General features: G+C 54.1%; 1 protein-coding gene across 1 annotated transcript in view; it reads left to right on the top strand.

Moving 5' to 3' along the window:
• ZCCHC24 (zinc finger CCHC-type containing 24) overlaps positions 1-16,062 on the top strand; it is a 57,265-nt gene extending 41,203 nt beyond the window's left edge. Inside the window, exons 3-4 of the mRNA XM_047702308.1 lie at positions 9,301-9,465; positions 15,802-16,062. Coding sequence (XP_047558264.1) covers positions 9,301-9,465; positions 15,802-15,915 — 279 coding nt within the window. The 3' untranslated portion in view covers positions 15,916-16,062. The remainder of the gene's footprint in view (positions 1-9,300; positions 9,466-15,801) is intronic.
• Positions 16,063-26,523: the final 10,461 nt, after the last annotated feature.

Here is a 26,523-nt window from a genome sequence, read left to right as displayed (position 1 = left end):
GCTGCCCTGTCCCGAACAGGGGCTCTTGGCTCCCACCCCACCTCACCCTCCCTGTCCTTTGTAACTGATGTCTCTGCCTCCCCTTGCCCTGCCTCTCTCTGCCGTACCACCGCACCCCCCTCCTTGTTTTCCCCTCTCTCTGGGCTCTTCCCTCCTCTCCACACCCCCACTCCGTGCCCCCTCCCCAGGGTTTTCCTGAGACCTTTTCCTGGCACTGTGAAAGCTTCCATTGTTCCCGGCACTTTGACAAACCCTAGTGTTGTGGAATCAGGATGGCATTTTTGCTGCGGCTTTGGGCTGGGAACGGGGCGGGAGGGGTGACAGGAGGCTGGGCTTTCTGGGCCCATGCTGGGCTGCGGCAGGAACCCAGAAAAGGGGAGGGGGCCGGAGGGAGGCGGCCAGGACACTTGTGCTCAGACAAGGGGGCCCTTGAGGCTCCAGAGGAAACACGGAGTGGCCTCTTGGAGCGTCCTTCCTCCCTCCCAGAAGCCTGCAGGCCGCCCAGCCCAGCCCACCTGTCCCTCTGATCCCTGCTTGGGGTCTCCGTGGACCCTGCAGCTGCAGACACTGAGGCGGCCCTCCTGCCTGCCTCCACGGGCCATGTGTGTGGACACGTGAGCGTGGGAGTCTTTGGAGGGTCCCCAAAGCAGGGAAGGAAAAGAGTGGGTCTCAGCACGGGACAGACTTGAGCCCAGAACCTGGTGCCACTGCCTACTAATTATGTCACTTAGGACAAAGTCACTGCCCCTTCCCAAGCCTCAGTTTCCTTCTCTGTCATTAGGGTTAAGAGTCCTGATTTTGTAGGGCTGTTGCATCGATTAGAGATCATCTCAAGTGTCACGCACAGGCTCCATGCCTGTCGCCTGGGAGGGGGACATGTAGACTCTGCCTGAGGATATGGGTGCAAGAGTGTTTCTACAGGTGTGAGTCTCACTTGGGCCACAGCTAGAAGTGTGTGGTTGACCGTGTCTGTGACTGGTGTAGGCCGCAGCTGGACAATGGGTCACGGGACTAAGCCCTTTGGAAGGCCTCACTGTGAGAACATTCCTCATCTGTCTTCCCGGAATATTCACCCGGCCTGGTGCAGACTAGGTAGTCCACAGCTGTTATTTGAATGAATGAGTGATTGAGGCAGGGTCCAGGGTCAGAGGTGGGGTCATGTTCCTAGAAACAGGCTTGTGCTCTGGTTTTCTCATAGCTATTCCGTGGAGAGGCTGTGCATAAGGAGGGAAGGATTGCTTTGGAGCTAGCAGATTGGGTTCAAGTCTTGACTCCATGGCTGTGGGATCTGGCACCTGTTGCTTGGCCTCTCTGGGCCTCAGTTTGTTCTTCTGTCAAATGCGGAGGCTGTGGTTGGGAAGCGGCTGACACATAGTAGGTGCTCATTAAATGTCGGTGTCCCAGATCCTCTCGAACAGCCCCCACCTTGCAGGTGAAGAAACTGGTAATGAGTGAGGGTGAGCAAGGGCCCAAACCTGGGCCTCTGGCCACAGCCCCTGTTCAACCCATGTTGGCCCACACAGCAGGGAGGGCAAAAGGGTAAGCCTGAGGAAGGAGGGGGGTCGGAAGAGGAGCATCCAGAAGTGGGGCAGTGCCTCCTCCAGGAAGGACCCCTAACATCCAGAAAGAGTCCCCAGAACCCTCTTGAACTATCCAGGAAGGGCCAGCACAGCTGCACAAATGGTCCTGGGACTATGACAGGGCCTCCTTGTGGAAGAGCATCTCAAACTCCCTAAACCCAGGGCTCTTCCTCTCTTGACTTTGGTCCCAGAGCTCCTCAGGCACCCGGCTGCAGCAGAGCAGGCAGACAGGGTGGGATGGGGAGCCGGCAAGGAGCCCATCTGGTCCCTATTTCCTTCCCCTGCTGCTCCCGGCTGCGGCCTTGCCTCTCCGCTGAACGCACTGTGGGCTGGACTCGCGCCCCAGAGCAGACAGGGGAGCGGGAGTGGGGCTGCCAAGATGCGCGTTGACTTACGGGCCCCGGAGAGAAAAGTGACCCTGTCCAGCAGGTCCAGCAGTCAGTGCCATTCTCATTCTGGAGATGGGGAGTCTGAGGCCCAGCGAGGGGATGGGAGGCCCCCAAGGGCACCCAGCGTGCCAGGACCCGTGCGTGACGGTACCAGCTGATCCCTGTTTCTCCGCGTTATGGCTGGGTGGGTTTCTCATCTTTGTGCCAGCCTGGCAGGGCAATGGAGAGAGTGGGCTCGAGTCAGGTGGCCTCGGTTCAAATCCAGACTCTTCCTCTTGCTGGCAATGTGGCCTTGGGCAAGTCCTTTTAACCTCTTTTTGCCTCAGTGTTCTTTTCTGAAGACTGGGACAGACCAGGCCTAGCGCACGAGGCGGTGGTGTTTGTAAGAATACCAAGAGAGCCTGGCCCTGGCAAGACCTGTGAGGAGTGTGGCCATTCCTCTGTCGCAGAGCTTGGTGAGCCGCAGGCTGCCCTCCCAGGCAGGCGGGGGTGGTGCGGCCAGGGTTGGGGTGTGGCTGGGGCACAGCCAGAACCCTAGATCCCGAGAGCAGAGGCCGTGTATCCTGGGGCAGAACCTGGCATGGAGTCCTGACATGACATGAGCCTCCGCAGTCCCACCCTGCTGCCCTCTCCTGGGCACTGGGTCCCCGGGATTCTCTGCCACGAGTTACCAAGGTGACGATGTCTTCCTGCTGCCAAAGGGACTCTATCTAAAAAGGGACCGAGGGAAAAGCAAGCTTCACCCTCAGGGCTTACTCTGGGTGGGACTCCAGGAAGCAGGGGCAGGGAAATGGACTGGCAGAATGACTAGTCATGTGACAGGTGTGGATACTTCCCAGCTGTCCTCAGTTGAGGGAGCGGGTAGGATCTAGGAGGTGGGAAGTCTGCTCCGTGGCTGGGGGCAGGGCAGCTCTTCCGACAGGAAGACCAGCATCCAGAGGTCGGCCAGTGTCCAGCACTCAGGCCCCAGTGGATGCACCTGCAGGGGCAAAGTGGGGGCAAGTATGGACAGAGTTGCCATCTCCATGGGCTGCCACCTCCGTGGGAAAGAGTAGGGCGCCCCCTCGTGGGCAGGAGGGGCTGGCAGGCCAGGGAGTTGGCTTCCTCTCCATCAAAGTCATACCTACTCCTTAAAGACAATTCATTAATTAGAACAGAGAATCCTGTCTCCTAAAGGCAACCTCTGAACACTTCTGACCTTTTTCCTTACAGCCTTTTTCATGCCCACTTTTCCTTTTTACGGTTTTACTTTAGGGAGTCGTTTATAGCCTATCACTTGTCCTGCTTTCTGTATAAACATTTTCCCAAACCCTTAAAAAAATTCCTCATGAGTATTTTAACGGTTCGCTGTCACTCATCCAATGAGTGTAACATCACTGAGGGAGCCAGAGCACTGGTGTTGGTATTTAGAACGTTCTAGTTTTGCACGTCATAAACCATGCTGTGATGAACATTCTTTTTTTTTTTTTTAAGATTTTATTTATCTATTTGACAGACAGAGATCACAAGTAGGCAGAGAGGCAGGCAGAGAGAGAGGAGGAAGCAGGTTCCCTGCTGAGCAGAGAGCCTGATGCGGGGCTCGATCCCAGGACCCTGGGATTATGACCTGAGCCAAAGGCAGTGGCTTTAACCCACTGAGCTACCCAGGCGCCCCCGTGATGAACATTCTTGAACACCCTGTTGGTCCCCAACTCTGATCAGTTCCTTAGGATGGTTGCCCGGAAATAGATTTGCTGGGGGAATGGACATTTCTAAAAAGTGTAAACGCTTGTTGCCTAGTCGTGCTCTGAGAATCTAGTAGGAAATACACCTGTTCAGCCCTACCCCCCCGCAGTGTCTGAGAGGACCCCCTCTCCACACCTGCTGGTCGGCTTTCCACGGCAAGAGCTGGAGTACCACAGAGGGGGAAGTGCCCTCAGAATAACCTGACCAAGACAGAGGCCCCCTCGGCAGCCTTCCTGATAGTTGTTTACCCAGCCCCCTGCTTGCATACCCCTAGTGACAGGGAGCTCACCATCTTACCATCAACCCTAAGAAATCGCATGAACTGTTGGGAAAAAAACCTGGAGCCATTCTGAGAAAGTGCCCAGATAATGTCAGCATCATCCGCCTGTCTTCCCAGGCTTCCCTGGATGGCTCCTCCCACAACCCCGCCCAGCTTTGCTCTTGTGGCTCCTAGGCCCGGCTCCTTTCCCCTCCCCCACAGCAGCCATGACCGTCCACTTCCCAGGCTGCCCCATGCAGGGATTCTAGCCATGGTGTGGAAGTCTGAGGACCCAGCCCCATCTCTCAGCTCAGTCCGTGGCCTGCTGTGTGTCCTTGAGCAAGTTGCCTTGCCTCTCTGGCCCCCAGAGGCCCTGTCTGTGCTACAAGGGGTGGTGTCTGAGCGCCACTGAGTTTTGCCGGGGTTGCTGGCTGATGTGATTCCCCAGAGGGGTACGTGGCAGGGGCCCGGGTCAAGAGAGCAGGTCAGACCTGGCACCCTTCCCAGCCAAGGCGGGCGGCCGCCCCTGCAGCGCGCTGGGCACTCAGCGTCTGTTTCATGTTGAAGTTTATGAGAAGAGGCCGGCCTTTCTGGGAGGAGGTAGGGGGAAAGTGTGGGGGGTAGAGGAGCCTTTGTTCCATCAAAAATTCCTCCTCCCTTTAGCCCTGCCTTCCTCTGTAAGCATAAACAGTGTTGGGATAAGTCCTTCCAGGAAGCGGCTTCAGCTTCTCGCTGCTGGGCTGAGAGAGCTGCCCGCTGGCCCGTCTTTCCCTCCCTGCATCATCTGCCTCTTCACCCCTGCCCTGCGGGTCACTTCTCCCCTCTGCCCGCAGGGGTGCAAAAGCCACCAGGCTGGGCTGAGCAGAGGGGCTGGGGGTTTCAGCTTCATGGTGGGGATCACTTAAGGGTGACAGCAAAAGGAAGCCCAGGGTAGCCTTGTGGCAAAGCCTCACACGCCGGAAGCTAGAAGCTCTTCGGCAAGTCCTGGCCCTGCCCCATGCCTCCGTTTCACCATCTGTTAAATGGGTTGATGATATTCCTTACCCCACAGGATTATGGGAAGAGCTGAGTGGGAGGCTGACAGGCCGTGGTGGTGCCTCATAAGCGTTTGCCCTCGCTCTTCCCTCTGTTCTCTGCTAGCAGCCCCCTGCAGAGCTTCCGTGGCCTTCCTCTCTCTTTCTTGGTTCCTTTCTGAAAATTCTAGAAGGTGAAGACACCTAACGCAGTCCGTTTTTTTGCCTGCCACCTCCCCGGCCCCCGGGGATAGCAAGCCCACCCTCCATCCAGGCCCCCTCCCATCTTTGGAGCTTTCCTCCCGTGATTTCCACCTCCTGATCTCAGCCCCAGCCTCTGCCTCACCCAGAATGCAGCAGCTACCAGCTCCAGCAGAAAATCACCTTGCTGATGTGACCAGGGAGCGCTTGCAATGCCCAGCCAGCCAGCCAACCCTTCAGCGGCATGAATGCCTCCCACCCTTCCAGCCTTGCAGAAGGGCGGGCCCCTACCATCCTCCCAGGTTTCTAGATGAGGAAACCAAGGCACAGAGAGGTTGAGTAACTGATGGAGGGTCCCCCAGATTGTCCCGGGCAGAGGCGCAAGGCCGTCACCGGCATCTGACTGTGACTTCTGTGCTGTGGGTCACGTCCCAAGCACGGGGGTGTCAGAGCAGGGCCCTCCCAGGGTGGGAACAGTGTGCTGAGGACCTCTGGTCCTGCAGGAGGCTGGGGTCCCCGTCCCTGGGCCCTGCCCAGCAGTTCACACTCCCTGATGGACGGCTCCAGAATGGCTGGTTTTCTAATTACACCGTGTGGTGTTGCTTCCCGACCCTCCCCTCACTCCTGCCTCTCATTTGCCGGCTTCTGTTTCTGGTGCACACTCTGTATCATCTTTTTCGTGGGGGTTTCCTTTCTGCTCGTCTCTGAAGCAGAAACCCTTTGGGAACCAAATTGTCAGCCCTGCCAGGGATCGTCATTCGGCTGGGTGCCCCTTCCCTCTGACACTCCCCTCCACCGCCCTTTGCCCCAGCTGCAGGGCCTATCCTTTTCGGAATCAAGCAGTCCCCTTTCAGTCAAGGGGTCTCAAATCCTAACCCCTGGTGAGTCACTGAGTCACCCCAGGCCTACCTGTCATTTCCTTTTGAATGGAGGTGCCTTGGAGAATGGAGACACTAGGGAAAGAGTTCACGTAGTACTTCTTTCAGGATTATGAGGAAGGGGGGGCCACAGAAGCTAGAGTGGCTTAGATGTTGACATTCCAGGCACCAGGTAGGAAAGGTAGCCCTGGGAGGGGTTAGAGGGCTTACCGCACACCCACTTGCTTGAGACCAACAGAGCTCAAAGTGCCTTCCGAGGCATAAGTTGACTCCTGCACTGCAGTGCGCCTTGAGCCTGGACGCTGAGGGCTCCGCTTGGCACTACCAGCCTCTCTCCCCGACCTGCCAGTGCCGAGAGCCAGCCCTGTCTTAGCGCTCAGACTGAACCTCCTCCCCAGGATATCATGGCTGGCAGGAAGGCCAAGAAAGATCCAAAAGACATTCGGCCGCAGGCCCAAGAGATCAGGACAATATTCTTGTCACTTTAGATTCACACACTCAGCACAGATGTCCCTTTTTAGTGTTTTGCTTGAAATTCTAATAGGCTGTCACCAAGTGGTGGTACTGGCTCCCTGGAATAAGACATGATTCCCAGAGGTAGCAATGATCACGTTGTGTGCTGCTGTTGTTCTGTGTTCGTAAACCGTAATAATAACTAACACCGCTGTTTTATGTATCAGGCACTGTTCTAAGTGTTTCCTGCGTATTATCTCAGTTAATCCTCAGAACAGCCTTATAGGGCAGTTCCTGTCATTATTCTTGTGAAGTAACTTGCCCAAGATCACAAAGCTAGGATTGGGATCCAAAGTCTGTGTGCTTAGCCTTTATGCACTCCTTCATACATGGGCAATTACCCAGAGGAACATTACTGTAGAAACAGATCACCTTGTAGTAAGCATAATGACACATGGGTTCCCGGAGGCTCTCGTTACAATGCAGATTCTAATTCAGTAGATGTAAGGTGAGGTCTGAGAGTCTGCATTTCTAACAAGCTCCCAGGGAATGCCGTGGACACAGTCTAGGACCCACACTTTGAAGAGTGCCGACGTAGAACCTGTGTTTAAACCTGTCTCAGACCTGGAGCGTGCAAGCCCCGAAGATACGATGTCAGTGCAGGGAGCCGCTGGTCGGAATGGAGAGGATCCTCCTTGGCCCCAGCTGATGGTCACCACTGAGATTTCTGGAGCAATGTGGTCATAGTTCTAGATGACATCTTCCGTTTTCAAACACTGGGGTAACGAATCCAACTTTATAAAATACCGTGCTGCTCGTACACAAGTGTTCATAGCAGTATTATTCATAATAGTCAAAGATTAGAAAAAACCCACATGCCTGTCATCTGATGACCAAGTAAATAAAACATGGCCTAGCCATATGATGAGATATCATTTGGCAACAAAATGGAATAAAGTACTGATAGGTGCTACTATCTGGATGGAGGTTAAAAGAATTACACGGGGGTGCCTGGGTGGCTCAGTGGGTTGGACCTCTGCCTTCGGCTTGGGTCATGATTTCAGGGTCCTGGGATCGAGCCCCGCATTGGGCTCTCTGTTCAGCAGGGAGCCTGCTCCCCCCACCACCGCCTGCCTCTCTGCCTACTTGTGATCTCTGTCAAATAAATGAATAAAATCTTAAAAAAAAAAAAAAAGCATTACACAGACAGAAGCCAGGCCCCACAGGACAATTATTGTATGACTATTCTGGATGGACTAGTTACAACAGAGAAATCTATAGACTGGTGGCTGCCCAGGGCTGGGGAAAGTGAGACGGTGGAGGTATTCTGTCGAGTGACTGTTAATGGATACAAGGTTTCTTTCGGGGGAGTATGACAGAATGTTCTAAACTTTGCTTGCAGTGATGGTTGTTAGACTTGGTGAGTATCCTGAAACCCATTGAATTGCATACCTTACATGGGTGAAATGTGGTGTGTATAAGTCCTATCTCGCTAAAGCTGTTTAAAACAAAAAGGAAAAAAAAAAAAACACCATGCAGGAGAGAACCAGTCTCTTCAACAGATGAAGTGCAGTTACAAATCAACAACAAAAATAACAAACCCCAGCAGAAAAAAAAGATCACCAAGGACATACACCAAGACTCAGCAAAGGAAACACGACGGTTCTTAAATGCGTGGGGAATTCTCTGTTGTTCGTGATAAAAGACATACACATCAAAGCCACTCTGAGAAAATTTTCCACCTAGATGGGCGACGGCAGAAACTTCCAGCAAGGAGATAGGACGTTAAGTTGGTGCCCCTGCATTGTGGTGCGGTGGAAGCTGGGACTAACTCGTCATTACCTTTCACAATTCAAAGTGCACGTACCCCACAGTTTTGCTTCCGAGCATCTGTCCTGCAAATGTCCTCTCCCATGTGCAAAATGTGACACCCACCCCCCACACACCCACACAATTATTCATTATAGGGTTGTCTGTACACCAACCCGGAAGCTCTGTAATGGCACTGGGCAGACCCTGGAGCTCCTGGAGACTCCACACTGGCACAGCCATTAAACACGAGTCAGTAGGACTGTGTGTCCTGATTCAGGGAGAAGATATACCATTATGTATCTTATAATAATAATAATATGCCCGAGCTAGATTATGAAGTGAAACAGGGAAGGCATAGAACCAATGCCTGGTGTGCCCATGGAGTGAGGGACAAGGATGTATGTGTGTCTGTGTATGCTGCATGGGTCTGTAAATGCAGAGCCCACCTCCGGGCTGGTGGGAAGGAAAGGGAGGTGGCCTCCAGGAGGGAAGCCGGTGGCCGGGCCCTGGGGGAGAGGAGACACCCCTTTGCTGTACCCCAGATTGCATACTTGTGCCCCTGTTGTCTCACCAACGACCATGCAGACCACACCTCCGGAGGGGACAGGGCATGCCAGAGATCACCTGTGTGCAGGTGCATGGAACTGCTAGCTGCCTTTTTATGCTGTGAGTCAGAGAAGTCATTCCTGGCCATGGTCTCGTACTTTGTTCCCTGAAATCTAGAAAAGATGTGAATCGCCCACCACCTCCTGTTCTCTGACTCCCTGTGTGGGTCTCCTAGCCTTGGGATTCCCGTGTGTGTGTGTGTGTGTGTGTGTGTGTGTGTGTGTGTGTGTGTGCGCACGCTCTGGGGGTGGCCTTGGCATTCTCTGGGTGGGGGTGTAAAGTGCCTTACCCCCTGCCTGCACAGGGAAGACTGTGGGGATCCTGTAAGGACATCATTTTGGCCTGGTGGGCCCCAAAGCCCTGTGTTTGCTTCCTGTCCTCTAGGCTCGCCCCAAAGGCGAGGGTCTGACCCCGTACCAGGGCAAAAAGCGCTGTTTCGGCGAGTACAAGTGTCCCAAGTGCAAGAGAAAATGGATGAGCGGGAACTCGTGGGCCAACATGGGGCAGGAGTGCATTAAGTGCCACATCAACGTGTATCCGCATAAGCAGGTGAGCAGGGCGGAGCTTGGGGGGAAGGAGGTGGTGGCCAGAGGGGCTCTCATGAGGGCCTGGGGGCTGACCTGGATAGTTATTGGGCCTCAGCTTACACCTTCATGTGACAAGGATGAGACCAGACCTCTCCAAGCTGGCCCTTTGTCGGTCTCCTCTGAAATGGGAGTGAGAGGTCACCACTTCCCTGGGAAGGGAAGGAGGTTAAAGGGGCGAGTTCAGCAAGACCCTGAGACTGCAGACCGAGGCGAGTTCTGAAACTAATGAGCTCGGGGTGCTGCTGCAGGCTGAGCGGGAATGCGGGGGCAACAGTGTGCTGCGGAAAACATGTCTCCTTCATTTGCTCACCCGCAGCTCCAGTGTTCCAGGCACCACACGTGGGGCTGGTGGCCAAGGTGTATATGGACATGTTGGAGGGTGGGGGGTGGCAGATGTGGTGAGGCAGCTCGTCCCAGGGAGGATCCACTCACTGTAGGCTGCAAAGAGGAGGTCTGTTTACTCTGGGACCCGAAGGATGGGAGGAAGCCAGACCTGTCACAAGTGGGGGACAGCAATCTCAAGAAGACCATATAGCAGGTGCAAATGCCTTGTGGCCTTATGGGCTTCAATACTCAAGGCCCAAACCTCAGTGAAGTATCAGGAGAACTGAACAAGAGGAATGGCGTGGGAAGCTGAACGGGGTGCTTCCCAGCCTTGGGGGCCACTCAAAACCCACAAGCAATAGAGCTTTCTGCTTTATTTTGAGATGACTCTTCTGATGTATGCAGAGACTAGTCGTGGTATAGCTGGGTGGTCAAAAGTGAGGAGACCAGTGGAAAAGTCATGGCTATAGTCCCATGCATGCTGGGAAGAGGGGTGGCCTTGGACCTGGGTCAGAGGCAAAGTGTCCCTGTGTTGGATGTGGAAAGTGAGGAAGGGGAAGGAACCCACGAGAACGGTCATCAGCCTGAGTTGATGGAAGTGGGCTTACTGGGGTGGGCAACCTGGGCTGTAGGCAGGCCAGGGTAAGACCCAGGTGTCCCAGATAAAACCAAGAGTTCTTTGAAACACATGTTACATTTGAGATGTGTCTGGAAATCTAAGTCAAAATGTCAAGAAGGCAGTTGGATTTGTTATGTTGAAGCTCATATGAGAAGTCAAGGTGACTCCTACATACTTGGGTGTCATTGACCTTAGGGTATTCAAGAAGTGGATGCGATTTCCTGCAGAATGTAGACGAAGTGGAGACAGAACTCCCCAGACCATGTGTTGCAGAATCCCAGCACTGAGGGGTCAGATGGAGGAGAAGTCCATCAAGGAGGAGAACTAGGGGGTGCAGAGTCCTGGGGTCGGGGCGTGCCACCTGAAGAGACAGGTGAGGCTCATGTAGAGATGTCAGGGATCATGGCCATGGAGAAGTGCCTTGGGGATTTGGCACTAAGGAGGTGGTCCTCAAACTTCCTGGGGCATTACTTTGACCTGGAGACCTTGTTGAATTGTGGCTTGGGTCTGCAAGCCCGGAAGTCGATACCCTGCAGGTTAGGCATAAGTGCGGAGTGGGGATGTGGATTCACAGCGACCCACTGGCTGGGGCAGTGGCCATGGAGCCATGACAGGGAAGGGAGGGGTTGGTGGGGCTGGGCTGCAGCAGGAATACCTTCACTGTCCACTCCCTTGAGGGGGTCTGACTGTAGAGAGCAGCAGAGCGATGGGGCAGTCGCTGCGGTAACACAGATGGCATTGAGGCAGGTGTGATGGAGATGGGAAGAGCTCAAGTGTGTTACAGGTAAGTGAGAAGGAGCCAGAAGGAGGCAAAAGGATGATGATGCAGGGACAGGAGGGCGATGCCTTACCATGGGCACAGGAGAGAGGGACATGGGGGTGGTTAGGGAGGTTGGTGGGTTTACTGGTGCAGAGAAGAGGGGCTTCCCTTCCAAGTCTTCTGTCTTCTCAAGAGAAATGGGACGGGAGGTTTTCAGCTAGATGTGAAGGCGAGGAGGGGTAGGGTGGCCTTGGGGAAGGATGAAGGAGGAAGTGGGCCTCCCAGAGAGATTGAACTGCGTCCCCAGCCCAGGGAGGTGTGAGGTCATAACTGTCACCAGCGCTGCCAGCCTGGTTCTATGACTTGCTTCAGCAGGGGTCACAGGGCAGGGGCAGGAGCAGGCCAGAGTCTGTGGACAGCGGCACAGGGCAGAGGTTCGCCAGGACTGCGGTTCTGAGGGTAGAAGGCTGCAGAATTGGTGTGTTTGCAGAAGTGTGATGGTGGGTGATCCTGGGGAGCCAGGGGGACCCCGATGGACAGGGAGGTCGGGGGGGCTGCCCAGCACAGAGAGCGGTGTTCTGAAGAAGACCACATCCAGGGTGTGGCCAAGGGGGTCACCAAGGGGGCAGTGGGAGAGGTCATGTTGATGACATTGTAGGGGCATTGAGGAACCAGGGCTGGGGCCAGTCTTCCCTGTGGAGGCTGAGTCACTAAGGATGGTGGGAGCAGGGGTTGGGGGTCTGGTGGAGGCAGGATGGAAAGGGAGGTGGACTTTGAGGCTCTTGGGGAAGGCACTGATGTTGGCTGAGCTCTGGTGGAGGGTGGAGGGGACTGGGAGGGAGTGGCTGAGGTGGGGGGAACAGCATTTGCAAAGTGGGGAGGCCAGGGTCAGGTACAGAGCATTGGAGGAGGTGAGGGGTGAAGCAGAGGTCGGAGGTGGGGGCCAGGCTGCATGGGGCTGGCTCCGAAGCCCTGGCTTGGAATTTGGTCTTTATTCTACCAGGAGCACGGCCAGGGGTGCGGCAGGGGTGGGGTAGAGAAAGAAGGGAGCCATCTGAGCAGACTCTTGTGGTGGAAACATTTTGTGATTTCATGCCCCTCATGCTGGCTTCCACTGCCTCTGTTTGCAGACCCTCCCTACCCACCCCCCGCAAACCCCAGGGTCTCTGTGGTTCCCATCAGCCACACTGCATCACGTGGACAAACAGACTCAAAACTGGCCATGGTGGTCCAGTGGACAGGGGTCTCCTGGCCCACATGCTAATGGCGTCGAGGGGGGAGACCGAGGCCCAGCAGTGCCAGGACAGGCCTGATGACCCATTGGGTAGGCCTGGTGTTGTAGGAACATGTCCAGGGTCTGGGGCCAAGGGTGGGCAGTTTAAAGGAGACATGGTGTCCTGGTTCCTGATTTCCTGCCAATTCCTGAGAAGGTCTGAGATCCCAGTCCAAAAACCCCTTCTCCCCTGTGTTGAATTAAGAGCTCACTCGCCTTTGAGCTGAACTCTGCTCTCACAGGGGCCCTCTCCTGGGCTCCATGTGCTTCTCACCTGGCCCTTCTCCCTCAGGGAAATTACAGGCGGGCTGGGGAGGGGGGGTGCCCTGAGAGGAGGACTTGGAGTCCCCACCCCCCAGCCCCCCCCCCCCCCCCGTGGTGGAGAGGGGCTCCTTTACTTCTCCTGCTGCCCACCCCGCCCACTGAGCTCTGACCTGTACGGCATCCATCCCCTGAGAACCCTCCACTTTCCCTCTCCTCCTTCCCCTGCCACATCTGTTTCCTGTCAGGCTCCAGCTGCAGCTCCCCTGCCCCCCAGGAGAAGAAAACACTGAAGGGCCTTGCCTCCCTGCTGGGGGTGGGGACAGCCCTGGGGTGATCTATCCCAGCAGCTGGAGGTTTTCCTTCGCTGGAGGGGAGTAGTCCTGACAGCATCCCCCAGCTCCTCCACTCAGTGGAGCCCGGACCCGTGGAGGGCAAGGGCACAGATGGGGTCATGGCCAAGGAGGAAGGGTGGTGAGGATATGGCAGGAATATTTCCCCGGGGACTCAGCTAGCTCCCCTGCCCGCCACCCGCCCCCAGTCCTCCATAGTATTAGCGATAGCAGCAATAAGTCATTGTGGGAATACTGGTGGACGCTGCATGTAATTATCTTATTTACTCTTCACAACCCCTTATCAAGTACGTACTCTTAGTTACCCCATTTTATAGAAGAGGAAGTTGAGGCACAGAGAGGTTAAGTAGTTTCTAGAGGTCACACAGCCATTATTAAGTCTTGCAGAGCTCTTTATGACCATAAAGTGCTTTAAGGCAGTCATCTCGTTTCCTGCTATCTCTGTCACGCACACTCTCTAAGTGTTCTTAACCTTCCGCCCAGCTTACAGAAGGGGGTGTTGAGGTTCTAGAGCAGAGAGCTCTTACCCAACAGCCTTGGGTAGATAGGGGAAGCTGCAGGCCCTTGGGCAAGACCCTTACTGTCTTGGAGCCTTGGTTTCCTCATCTGTAATATATGAGGATAGTAATAGGCTCCTTGTAGTGAGGTTGTCTGGTTAGGTGGTACGGTCTGCATGGCCATGCTTTGTGGAGTGTAAACCATGGGGGCGGGGGTGGTGTGGGACCTGCCTCTTCTGGCCTCTCTGGCCCCGCCCAGAAGACTGGTTCAGGGGGGTGCCCTGGCTAGCATGGAGAGTTGGGGAGGAGAGCTGGAAACCAGGCCAAGTTTGACCTAGGGGAGGGGAGACTTGAGGACTGCCCCTCCCAGACCTGTGGGAGCCCCTGTCTGGCAGTGATGATGGAGGGGAGGGATGGGGAGCCAGATTTTAGCTCCAGGTCAGGAAGCCCTTGTTAGAGCCAAGCAGCTTGGCTGGCAGGGAGCTCCCAGCCCTGGCTGGCAGGCCATGCCGTGGGCTGCTGTCGGTCTTCCTGAGATGCCTGGGAGAGCAGGTCCGGGGGCCTTCCTGGGCCTCTCAGCTTGGAATCACAGCTTCGGTGCCCCTTTCCCTGGTGGTGCCCCCCCCCATCAGTAATTACAACAAACAATGTGAGGAGCTCTGCTCTTTCTTTTCACTGAGTTGTAACAACAACCCCATGAGAAAAGTGTTGCCAACGTCCCCTTTTATAGACGGGGAGATGGACAATAGGAGGGACCAGGTGGCTTGCCCAAGGTCACACAGCTTGGAGGTTGTTCAAGCCCCTGTCTGACACAAAGCTAAACTCTTCCTCCTCTCCCCTGGCCAGGAAAGCTGGTCATGTTAAGGCCCCTTGAACGAGGCCAAGGCTCCTGTCCATTTTGCAAGCCTTCTCTGGGTGGCTTTAGGCTTAGAAGCACATAGATGGGTTTTGTGACCCTCGGACCTTGGACCTTGGCCTTCTGTCATCTCTGTGCTCTCCTCCTGGAGGTTTGGGGCTCTTCCATTTCCCAGACTGCTCTCAGTGTCTGCTTCGGACTGGGGATTGCATGACGGGCCCAAAAAGCTCGTGTACTGCTTTGGGGAAGATTACAGTCTGCCCATGGCTTCCCTCCAGGACCATCTCCGGTCACAGCCACTGACATCAAGATCCGTGGCCCCACAGCAGACTGTGCTTCCTGCCCCCTCTCCTCAGCATGTAGGTCCCAGCTGTCCCTGACCAGCTTCTTCTGCATCCCCCCACATCTAGGCAGGGGACCCTTCTACAGGTGGGGGTTCTGGGCGGGAGCTTCGACTGCCAGCCAAGAAACTCTGTGCCTCAGGAGGTGTGCCTAATAGCCTCCACAAATTTTCCAGGGAAACAAGTCTCTGCTGGCTTTTGTGAGCCAGGATGGGAGGGAAAGAGAGAGCAGGAAGCTCCTTATGTCCCAGAAGTGCTATCCTGCGTGCCTAATGGTGCCTAGTTTACAAACATCTAGACATCCAATTCCTCCCACTGCTCCACAACTGAGGTGTGATGAGGGCCCACTTTCCAGATGCAGAAACTGAGGCCCCCCTGAGGTCACAAAGTGCATGAGTAGCATCACAGGTCTGGCAAGCCACCTCCCTTCTCTGGGTCTCAGTTTCCCTGTTAGGACACAGTGGAGTTCTGCTCCTTTGGCCACTCAACGGACAGGGCAAGGACTGTGCCAGGCCCTGGGGTGAGGGGCACTGGCTGCTAACCTCACAGAGCCAAGAGCTCATTTACCCCAAGCCCGAAGCATGGCAGTGACATGTAGCCTGGGAAGGAGTGCCGAGTGTGCTGGAGGTTAGGAGACATGGGCTTGGGTCCCTCCTGCTCTGGGCCTTGCTTTCCTCATCTGGGTGATGTCTGTGTACCACCGTCCTGCCTGTGTCCTGGGCTTTCATGAGCTTCGGGGGTGGCTGCTCTGACAGTCCAGGGGGAAGCCAAAGTGGCATCCAGACCTTGAAGGTCCAAGAGCCCCTCCTCCCTGGGCTACGCACCTGCCACAGGCCAGAGGCAGGCAGGGCCCGGGTCCCTAGGGAAACAACCTCGGTGACTCCAGGCTGTGTCCGGGCACCCCCACCCCTGTCTATCTTGTGTTCTCTCCATCCCTCTCTCTGCATCTGTCTCACTCTCCCTGCTTCTCTCTGTGTTCCTGTCTTTCTCTCCACTCCCCCTTCCTTTCTGCAGAGACCCCTGGAGAAGCCCGACGGCCTGGACGTGTCCGACCAGAGCAAGGAGCACCCCCAGCACCTGTGCGAGAAGTGCAAGGTGCTCGGTTACTACTGCCGCCGTGTGCAGTGAGCCGCCCACCATGCCCGCAGCCGCCCGCCCAGCGGCTGCCCGGGACGCCGCTCCCTGCGCCTCTCCGCGTTGCCGTGTGTCCTGCAGCCTTACATGCCTGGGCGGGGGTGTCTTAGGTTCTCGTCTGATGTGTGTTGCCAAACAGTGTTATGGACGTGGCTGCCCCCACCGAATGCTGGGGCTCTCTGCAGGTGGGCCTGGGGTCTGTGTGGAGGGGACAGGGGTAAGCAGAGGTTAGCACCCAGGACCCCATAAAGCCCTTGGTGTCCCCTGCCAGCGGTCTTCCTCTGAGACTCCCTTTGGGGTGAGCAGCCTTATATTGGCCACAAGTGCACTAAATGTACTGTGAATCCCAAAGCCTGCGGGGGACTGTCTCCCCAAGACTAGCCAGGCCTCCTTCTCTGCCCACAACCTTGCAGTTTGCCATGTGTGCAAAGCCACTCTCAGAAAAGCCCTATATTTGTGTCCTGTTTGAGTCAGCAATCCTGGCGAGCTGACCCCTGTTCTAGCAGCTGCTGGGGAGTGGACATCTCTGCCCCCTGCCCACCATGAGCCCCAGACCCCACTGCCTGTGATGTCATTAGCATTGCATACCCTAGACCCAGAGGTCAGGGACAGGGAGGCGCTGAATGTTGGCTAGTGTCCCACAGTGTGGCCTGGGACACATCAGACAATGCCTCTCCCCGCCCCCACCACACACTTTCCCCACTTGGGATTAGATTTTGTGCTTGGATTGTGTCAGGCCCCTTCCCTACCCTTGTCCTTCGTCCACACCTACACCGGGGCCCACCCCTGATCGAGGCCGTGGGGCCTGGTGTGGAAGGCCCTCTGGCAGGACAGACACAGGCCTGGTGGTCTGGAGACCACCCTAGCTTCATGTGCCAGCCCTGCTGCTCCCACACTACGAGGCCTCAGGAAGGACTTCTCGACTCTGGCCCTTAGGGCACCCACTAGTTAAGTGAGAGAGGGTCTCCAGGGTGCGCAGGCCCAATTCGGTTCCAGTGTTGTGGGGTTCACATGAAGCTTTGTCCGGAGAGGCCCACCAAGCCCCACACTGCACATGGTCACCCATCACTCACTTCGAACAGAGCTGAGGGATGCTGGTCCTCCCCTGTCACCACCTGTAACCCCTGCCCTTCCTGATGTCCCCATCCCACCTCTGCAAAAATGAGTGAGAAGAAGCCCCCTCACGCGAGGCCAACCCATCGTAAGCTACAGAACCTCTCGTTTATAAAATGGGACAATGATTTCCTACCTCCCCCGGGAGCAGGGAGGCCTCTGGGCAAGTCACGTTGGTCAGGGAGACCACTGTCCCGGCTGGCGGGAGGGATCACGCTCGCCTCTCTGCTCTCTCCTCCGTGAGAAGCCCTATTTTTACTGTCCCATCATCCCTCCTTTCTCCCAGGGAGAGGGAGAGAGCCGGCTGGCAGGACCGGGTCCCTTGGTTTTGCCCCAACATTATGGCCTCTGTGGAAAAACAAACAAACAAACAAACAAAAAATTCAGACCGTGCAATGGGCCTGAAATTCAGTGTTTACCACGGCTCAAGGTCACCCAACTGGGGCCTGGTCGCCTTTTGTTTTCAAATGAAAATGCTGTGTACAACTGAGGGGTTAGAGGGAAGTGATAACCAGGGGTCCAGGGAGCAAGTTGAAGAGATGGTGTGAGTGCGTTTGCAGCCGGGGAGGGGGGAGGGGGGCGGGGGGCGGGTCTGCAGGGGAGATGGGGGGGCGTGCCCTCTGAGCACTTAACAAGAGGCTATTTGCTCCAGCTTGAGCCCGTGGCCACCTCCGCGCTACCCACAGGGGCAGAGGGCCCCGCAGCCAACTGTGAACACCCTACCTCCCACTGGGAGTCCCAGTGGGGACTGTGCCACCAAGGAGTCCCTCCCAGCGTCCCCTGTCTTCTCCATGGTGGCGAGGGGAGCTGCAGCCATCCTGGCCCAAGGATCTCTGTCCGCAAGGAGAAGCTGTCACTGTCGGTCACCCTGGTGCAGTGTGGAAGGTGGTGTCCGCAGTGGTGGGCGGTGTGAGGGTGTCTGCTGTGGGGACCAGGACCCAGCCCTTCCAGGGACCGGGCCCCGGGAGACCCAGAGCCTGCCAACCGTGCTGCAGTGGTGAGGGCAGCCCACACCCTAAAAAGAACGAAGGCTCTAGACTGCTGAAGGCCGGGACCTTCCCCGGGGCCAGTAGGAAATGGGATATCCCCTCAAAGTGACCTTCCCAGTAAGCCTGTCTACCGTCTGTAGAGCTGGCCGAGGTGGGGGCTGGGCCCTCTTGCCCAAGGCAGCCCCTCTCTGCACTGCCGACCCCTGCATGGCTCTGGCTGAATATGGGGGCTCTTTGTGGGCAGCCCCGGCCGGGTACTGTGAGGATTAAGTGCTCAGAGGGCCTGAGAGCCCGGGAGACAAGAAAGTGTGTGGCTTGTATGTTCAAAAGGGACAATCGCCTGCAGTTAGTAGATCTGGTGACCTAGTTGAGAGATAACGGCGTTTAACCCGTATGAAGTATTCGATAGTTCTACTTGTGAATTTGTATTTATTTTGAGTTATACTTGACACAGAATTCCTTTTTTAAAAATACTATGTGTGTATTTTGAAAAAAAAAATCATAGATGTTAAAATTTCTTCTGGTTACCAATTTTTCTCACAACACTGAATTTGTTACCTTCTCCCGAAAAAAAAAAAAAAAAATCTTCACGGTGATCTTTGTCTGTATATATTTGAGGGCCTTTTTTTTTAAAAAAAGAAAAAGAAAAAGAAAAATATAACTGTTTGATTTTTGAGATTTAAAAAAAAAGAGAGGCATTTTCAAAACTTCGGAGCTTTCAGGAAGGCACTAGAATATCAAATGAAGATGTCTGGAAGTATTTTTGCAAACCTTCTGTTTGAGCTGCAAGAAAATATTTATGGTGAGAACTTTTCTCTTTTTTCCTGTTGTTGGGTTTGTTGGGTTTTTTTTGTTTGTTTGTTTCATTTTGTGTTTGGTTTGATTTTTTACTATGCTTTGATCTGTAAAAAGTATGCAACTGAACTACATTAAGAAGGAAATATTGTCTACATAGAATATTATATGAAGTTGGTACATAATTCTGATGAGGAAAAAAAAAATCTTTGCAATTCTTTAAGCCATATTGTTATTCTGTGTTGTTTTCCTTGGATGAAAATATCAGTATTATGTAGCCAAGCATATTATTTGAGTGCTTAGACTTATTAATATGTTCGTGTCCTGTATTTATACATGTGTGTATTTTGGAAAGTATTGCTTTTTTTAAGGGAAGCTATTATTAGATAATGTAGCCAAAAAGGGAATAGTGACCCCTTTGAGCCTCTCCAGCTGAGGGTAAAAACACAGCATTGTAATCCATTCTTTTGCACCTTCTTATTATTATCTTGTTATTATGGTTATTAACTTTGTGGGGGGGGCAGGGAGTGGGCCAGGGGACGAGGGGGCCTAACAGTATTACACAGCCGGCTTAGGTGACTCACCAGCCCCTCCGTGGTTGGCCAGCTCCAAAGATGGCCTCCTTGGCCTGGTGGAGGGCTCCAGTCAGCAGGGCCCAGGAGGGAAGAGGAAACAGGAGGTTGACTTCTCCATGCCCCTCTTTGGAGCTTTGTCATCTGAGCCATGCCTCTGGACCCCATGCTCTTTGAACTGGGATGTGCCAACCAGAGCCCTTACACCTGCCTCCAGCATCAAATAGACTTGAATCTACTCTAAATGCATATTTAATCCAACATCACTACATTGTAGCCCAGGACAACAACTAAACTGAAGTGTGGGAGGCGTTCCAGCCTTCAGGGAGGTGGCTGAGCCGTCCCCAAGGGCTGGTGGCAGAAGGGCCCATCGCCATCTGTTGCCAACCTTGCCGTCGGACCTCCTCACTCCCGTGTGGTGACCCTGTCCATGTCTGTATTTGTTAATACGTGTGTGTCCAGCTAAAAAGACAAACAGAACCCGTGGGCCCGGCTCGGAGGGTGCATGGAGAAGGCTCCTGGTCTCTCCGAAGGGCCGCCCTCGGGATGGCATTCCGTTGTGTGCCTTATTCCTGGAAAATCTGTATACGGCTTGCCTATAGCAATATAGCCTTTTCATGCTGTATTAAAAGAACTTTTAAAAGCAAGAGTGGTTCATGGGTTTCCTTGTTTACGCAGAGCATCAGGGGGAGCTGGACATCGTCACAGATGCGTGAGGCCAAGCCGGGTGGGAAGGACTCTGAGCTGCTTTTCTCCTGTCCCAGGTCTGGGTCACCTCGTCCTTGCCCTGTCTCCATGCCATTGATTTGCCTGCTCCCAGCCCCTCTGCCCCCAAGTGGACAGTCTCTCCAGACTCAGGGCCCTTCCCAACTCAGGCCCAGACTGGGCGAGATTGTCAGCACATTAGGTCACACGTTAGCTCAGCAATGGGACTCCCGGGTGACCATATATAGGAGTGAATCTTCCTCGGAGGCAACAGCCCTGGGCCCCACTGCCCGTGGCCACACTTGGCCCTCTTGCCAGGCCCAGGATTTGGGCCTCAGACCCTGGGCATCACCCAATGGGCAATCGGAAATGTCCAGGCCCCCTGGGAAGTCCCCAGGAGAGGGAACAGAGGATCTCTCTTCTGAACGAGCCAGGATAAGGCCAAGCTGTCACAAGGTGGGGCTTTAGCTGAGAGCCACGGATGGGAAGCCATGGATCTTGAGAAGCTACCCACACCTGGAGCCCCTCGGACCGGGGCCAGTGCTCTGGTCCCTCTCAACCTTGCTATTCTTCGGAATCACAATGGGCCCTGTGGTCCCACCTGAGAGATGCTCGAGGACTTGGCCTGTGTCCTTAGGTCTTTAAAGCTCCCCAGAGAAGTCCCATGTACAAGGTTGAGAAATGCCAGGCTTTGAAATGGTCTCTTGCGGTCCTGTGGGGCCAGTGGTGATGTCAGGGATGGGGAAGCCGGTGGACAGAGGCTCTGGCCACACTGGTGGCAACCCCCGCCCCCATCCTCAGCTCTGGCCAGGTACTGCTGTCTAAGAATGTGCTACTTGGAGGGGGGTGGTCCTAGAAAACGAGGTGGTTATGTGAAATTTTCCAATTTTAAATTTTGGCAACTAGTTTACTGAAATTATAGATAGTATATAGGTCAAATCATGTGTCCGCGGGCCAGCCCTCGCCTCCAGACTGCAGCCTCTGAGACAGAGCAGAGAAAAAGTGGGGGTCCTTGGGATTAGGGACCACAGTGGGGGAGGAGCGGGGAATAGGCAGGAGCAGAGATCCCCGACTTCAGAAACAGGGAATGTTCCCCCTGTGTTATTTGGAGTGCCCAGTGAGTCCCAGAAGCCACCAGCCCTTCCCTGCTTGCTGGCACACTCACCCCCAGATGCCTGGCCTCAGTGTGGGTGACGTGGCTGACAGGGCCGGAGTCAACCTGAACTCGGAATCAGAGCTGAGCAGGGCAGTGGAGAAGGGGACCCAACCCTCACACGGTAGGAGGAGGAGGGGATATCTCCTCAGAGTGCCTGTGTGGTGACTGCTGCCCTCCCCAGTAGGGATCCGAACAGATCTGAGCACCAGAACCCTGCCCTGTCAGAGTGCCCCTGTACCCCACAGCCCTGCCGCCTCTGGGGATAATGTTCCTCCACTTCTCTGAACCCTGGGCCTCCCCAGGGATAGTGTGGCGATCAGACAGATCAGAGGGCTTTGTAAGCACAAGGCCCAGTGCCTGGCTTGGCACCCAGGGGTTCCCCAGGGACGCAGTACCCTTAATGTCGTTGTCTGTGACTCAGGCAGAGACACCTTCCAGAGATCACACAGGAAGTCAGAGTGACACAGGAAGTCAGAGTGGGAGCCAAGCCTCCTGCCCAGGACCCCCAGGTCCACTGACCGGCCCTGCAGGCATCACAGGGCGCCCGCTGTGCACCAGCTGGGGCTTTGGGGCGAACATTCGGTTATCTGCCCTGGTGTGCCAGGGTGCTCGCACCCATATGTGTGTTTGGTTTTGTCTTCCGTGGAAAGAAAACAAACCCAAGGTAAACACAGCCTGCATTTCGACATCTCCCAGAGCTGTGCAAACCAGTAATTCCCCTGGACAGGAAGGATTTCCGGTCAGACTTAATGTCCGTGTCCAGAGGCAGCTGGCTGCAAGGCCCCGGAGAGAGTGGACAGTCCACCTCAGAAAGGGGTGTCAGCGGGCTGGAGAAGGTGGCCCTGCGCTGGGCCGGCTCCTGCCTCCCTCGGAGGCTGCACCCACTCGTACCCCTCACATTTCTGTCGGGGCCATGTGAGGCCCCCAGGGAGGAAGGCTTGCCCAGGGTCACCCGGCAGGCAGGTGGCAGTGACAGAGTTTGAACCCCGAGTTCTCCATCCCTATGCAGGGGTGTGGAGGCAGCGCTGGACCTGAGCTCCAGGTCTAGGACCCTGAGCTGTGGCTGGTCCTCACAATGACCTGGGAGTCAGATCCCTGCTTGCCCTGACACCCTGACCCTTCTCCCCGAGGCCTGAGAAACCAGGGTCAGGGATCCAAACACCACCTCAAGCACCACCAGTGCTGCCTTGGCCAGGCTCCCCCATGGCTTCTGGGAGAGAGAGAAGGGGCAGGAGGGGCTGGGACAAGGGGGGCTGCCTGCTGGGGGAGGGCTGCCACCTCCAGAGTCAGGCATCTGGTTGTTCCCTGGAACTCTGTGCAGAGCCAGGAACAATCTGTCCTCAGGCACAAAGGCCCCTCTAAACTCACTCACTTTATCCAGAGCTGTCAGAGGCCCCGCGCACACCTCGCCCCAACACACACATATTCACACACGTTCACACACATGCACTGACACCCGCCCACAGACACGCCCGGCTGTGGCCCGCAGCGAGTCCTGTCAGAGTGGGGAGCGGGCCTGTGTGGGAGCCAAAGCCCGGACCCAGCCCCCTCACAGCCCCCCAGTCTGCCGGCCACCCCTGTCCTTGAAAAGTTTGGGGGCAACGAGGGGGAACACTGCTTCTGCCTCCACACCCCCAGGGCCAGCCAGGCCCAGCCAGGCCCAGCACCTGTACCTCCTCCCCCAGATCGTTGCTCTTCCTTCTCCCCAGAGCCTTGCACGCAGGCCAGCACCTTCCCACATCCTGCATCTCGGCCAGGAAGGGAAGGGCACTTTCTCCTGTCCCCACGCAGTCCAAGCTGGGAGCCGAGCAGCCGTCCTCTCTACAGCTGCTGGGCGAGCCCCCGCCCCACCTCTGGTCACACCTTGAGGCCGGGCTGAGCCTCCAGGGCCCCTTCGCACAGCTCTTGCGTCCCCCCGGGGCCATCTGAGGTCCAAGTCTGGGACTATGGTCCCTGCCCTGACCTCCATCTCTGCCTGCCCACCCTCATCCTGGCCAGGATTTGGGTGAGACGGACTGGACACGGAACCACAGCTCATCAGCTGTCGTCCTGAGCAAGTCACTGCCCCCTCTGAGCCCCGGTTTCCTCTCTCCTAAGATGGGATAATGCCGGTCTGTCCCCCTGAAGGTCACTGTTAGGATTAAAAGGAGGCAGAGTTCTTGGCAGCGAGAATGTGCTCAGGAACTGTTAGCTACTGCTGCCCTCACAGAGGTGGTGACGGCCCCCCGCCTGTGCTGCCTTGGAAGTGGGCTCCCCAGGGTCCCCCTCCACTCTGTGTTCTGAGACCTTCCCCTGGACCTGGTGGCAGAGGTGGAGCCCAGGCCTTGCTTCTGTGAAGGGACTTGGATGTGTCCGTTCCTGGGGCAGGAGGCCATCCTCCTCTGCTCCCCAGGCACCCACACCCTGTTCAGGGCTGACTCAGCTTCTGCCTCAGTTTCCTCCTAGGGCTGAGGCAAGAGGCCTCTGCCTAAAATATATCTCCTCCTCTCCTTTGCAACCTGACCCCAGCCCCGCACCACAGTGGAGTCAGCTTCAAACCTTGTGGTCTTAATCTCTCCAGACATTTTCGCTGGTTTAGAAGCCCCGCCCCCCTAAGCCCCACCCCCTCTCAGGGCTCTCGAAATAATGGGCCGTTCTTGTGCTGCCTTCTAGTGGCTACATCTGAGAACAGCAACTTCCTGCTGGGGTAATTTTTTCTCCTTCCCAATTCTAGTAAGTCCTGACCTCATCTGCACAGGGCTACCTGCCTCATCGCTTATGCACCTAGGAACAATACTGTCAAGTGCTAATACTTGAGTTTTATTATAAAAATAATGCATGCACGGGCGCCTGGTTGGCTCAGTGGGTTAAGCCACTGCCTTCGGCTCAGGTCATGATCTCAGGGTCCTGGGATCGATTCCCGCATCGGGCTCTCTGCTCAGCGGAGAGCCTGCTTCCCTCTCTCTCTCTCTCTGCCTGCCTCTCTGTCTACTTGTGATCTCTCTCTGTCAAATAAATAAATAAAATCTTTAAAAAAAAATAATGCATGCACGATATGAAGTAGGTAAAACTCAGGGAAATAGGAACTAGGATGTGAAAATACCCAGTGGCCCAACTTTCCCCAGAGATCACTACTGTCAGGGGTTTGGCCATACTGTTCCACAGCCTTTTTGCTTCTGTAAATCTGTGTGCGTGTGATGTACACACACACACACACACGCACGCACGCACACACACACACACACGTTAACGGGATTATACCTGACATGCTATTCTGTAACCAGCATTGTCTAAATCATCCTCTTGCCCTGTTAGCACACAGTCGGCCTCGTTTGTCTAACAGCTGATTGCACTTCTTTGTTGAGTAATGTATTTGTCATTTCCTTTTAGAATGATTTGAAGCATTATTGTTTATAAAAGTCAATCATTTTACCTTTTTAAAAAAGTTTTATTTGGGGGCACCTGAGTGGCTCAGTCGGTGAAGCATCTGCCTTCCGCTCAGGTCATGATCCCAGGGTCCTGGGGTCGAGTCCTGCATTGGGCTCCCTGCTCAGTGGGAGTCTGCTTCTCCCTCTCTTCTCCACTCATGCTCTCCTTTGCTCTTTCTTTCTTGCTCAAATAAATAAAATCTTTTTTAAAATAAAGAAATAAATAAAAGAAGAGTTTTTATTTAAACTCTAGTTAGTTAACATACAATGTACTATTAGTTTCAGGTGTACAATATAGTGACTCGACACTTCCGTATAACACCTGTCGCTCATCATGACAGTCCCCATCCCCTATTCCACCCATCCCCCATCCCCCTCCTCTCTGGTAACCACCAGTTTGTTCACTATAGTTAAAAGTCTGTTTCTTCATTCCCCTTTCTTTTTTTTTTTCTTTCACTTTGCTCATTTGTTTCTTAAATTCCACAAGAGTCAAATCATATGGTATTTGTCTTTCTCGGACGGATATTTTGATTAGCATAATGCACTCTGGCTCCATCCATGTCCTTACAAATGGCGAGAGCTCATTCTTTCTTATGGCTGAGTGAGATATATCCATATATCTTCTTTACCCACATATATATATCCACATATATCTTCTTTATCTTTTTCTTTATCAATTGCTGCACCCTTGGGCTGTTTCCATAGTGTAGCTATTGTAGACAATGCTGTCGTAAAAATTAGTGTGCATGTATCTCCATGAATTTGTATTTTTGTTTTAGAATTTACAAAGAATTTCGTATTCTTTGAGTAAATACCTAGTAGTACAATTTCTGGGTCCTAGGGTAGCTCTATTTTTAACTTTTTGAGAAACCTCCATGCTGTTTTCCAGAGTGGCTGCACCAGCCTGCATTCCCATCAATAGTGCAAGAGGGTTCCCCTTTCTCCACATCCTCGCCAACACCTGTTGTTCTTTGTGTCGTTGATTTGAGCCATCCTGACAGGTGTGAGGTGACATCTCATTGTAGCTTTGATTTGCATTTCCTCAATGATGAGTCATATTGAGCATCTTACCATGTGTTTGTTGTCCGTGAGTATGTTTCCTTTGGAAAAATGTCTATTCATGTCTTCTGCCCCTTTTTCAGTTGGGTTATTCTGTTTTGGGGTGTTGAGTTTAATAAGTTCTTTGTATATCTTGAATACTTACCCTTTATCAGGTAGGTCATTTGCAAATATCTTCTCCCATTCCATAGGTTGCCTTTTAGTTTTGGTGTTTCTTTTCGCTGTGCGGGAGCTTTGTTTTTTGATGTAGCCCTGAGAGTTTATTTTTGCTTTTGTTTCCCTTGCCACAGAAGACATATCTAGAAAGAAATTGCTATGGCTGATGTCAACAAGTTACTGCCGGTGTTCTCTTCTAGGACTTTTTATGGTTTGAGGTCTCACATTTGGGTCTTTAATCCGTTTCGAGTCTGTTTTTGCTTATGGTGCAAGAAAGTGGTCCAGTTTCCCAACACCATTTGTGGAAAAGACTTCTTTTCCCCATTGGATATTTTTTCCTGCTTTGTTGAAGATTAATTGAACATATAATTGCACATTCGTTTCTGGGTTTTCTATCCTGTTCCATTGGTCTATGTGTCTGTCTTTGTGCCAGTACCATGCTGTTTTCATCACTACAGTTTTGTTACGTTACTTGAAGTCCAGAATTGTGATGCCTCCAGCTTTTTTTTTTTCAAGGTTGCTTTGGCTATTTGGGGTCTTTTGTGGTTCCATACAAATTTTAGAATTGTTGGTGCATTTTGATAGGGATTGCATTAACTGCGTAGATTGCTTTGGGTAATAGAGTTACTTTAACGATATTTGTTCTTCCA

This window comes from Lutra lutra, chromosome 14 (genome assembly GCF_902655055.1).
Source record: "Lutra lutra chromosome 14, mLutLut1.2, whole genome shotgun sequence".
In the NCBI taxonomy this organism is placed as follows: domain Eukaryota; kingdom Metazoa; phylum Chordata; class Mammalia; order Carnivora; family Mustelidae; genus Lutra; species Lutra lutra.
This window is presented reverse-complemented; position numbering and strand designations above follow the sequence as displayed.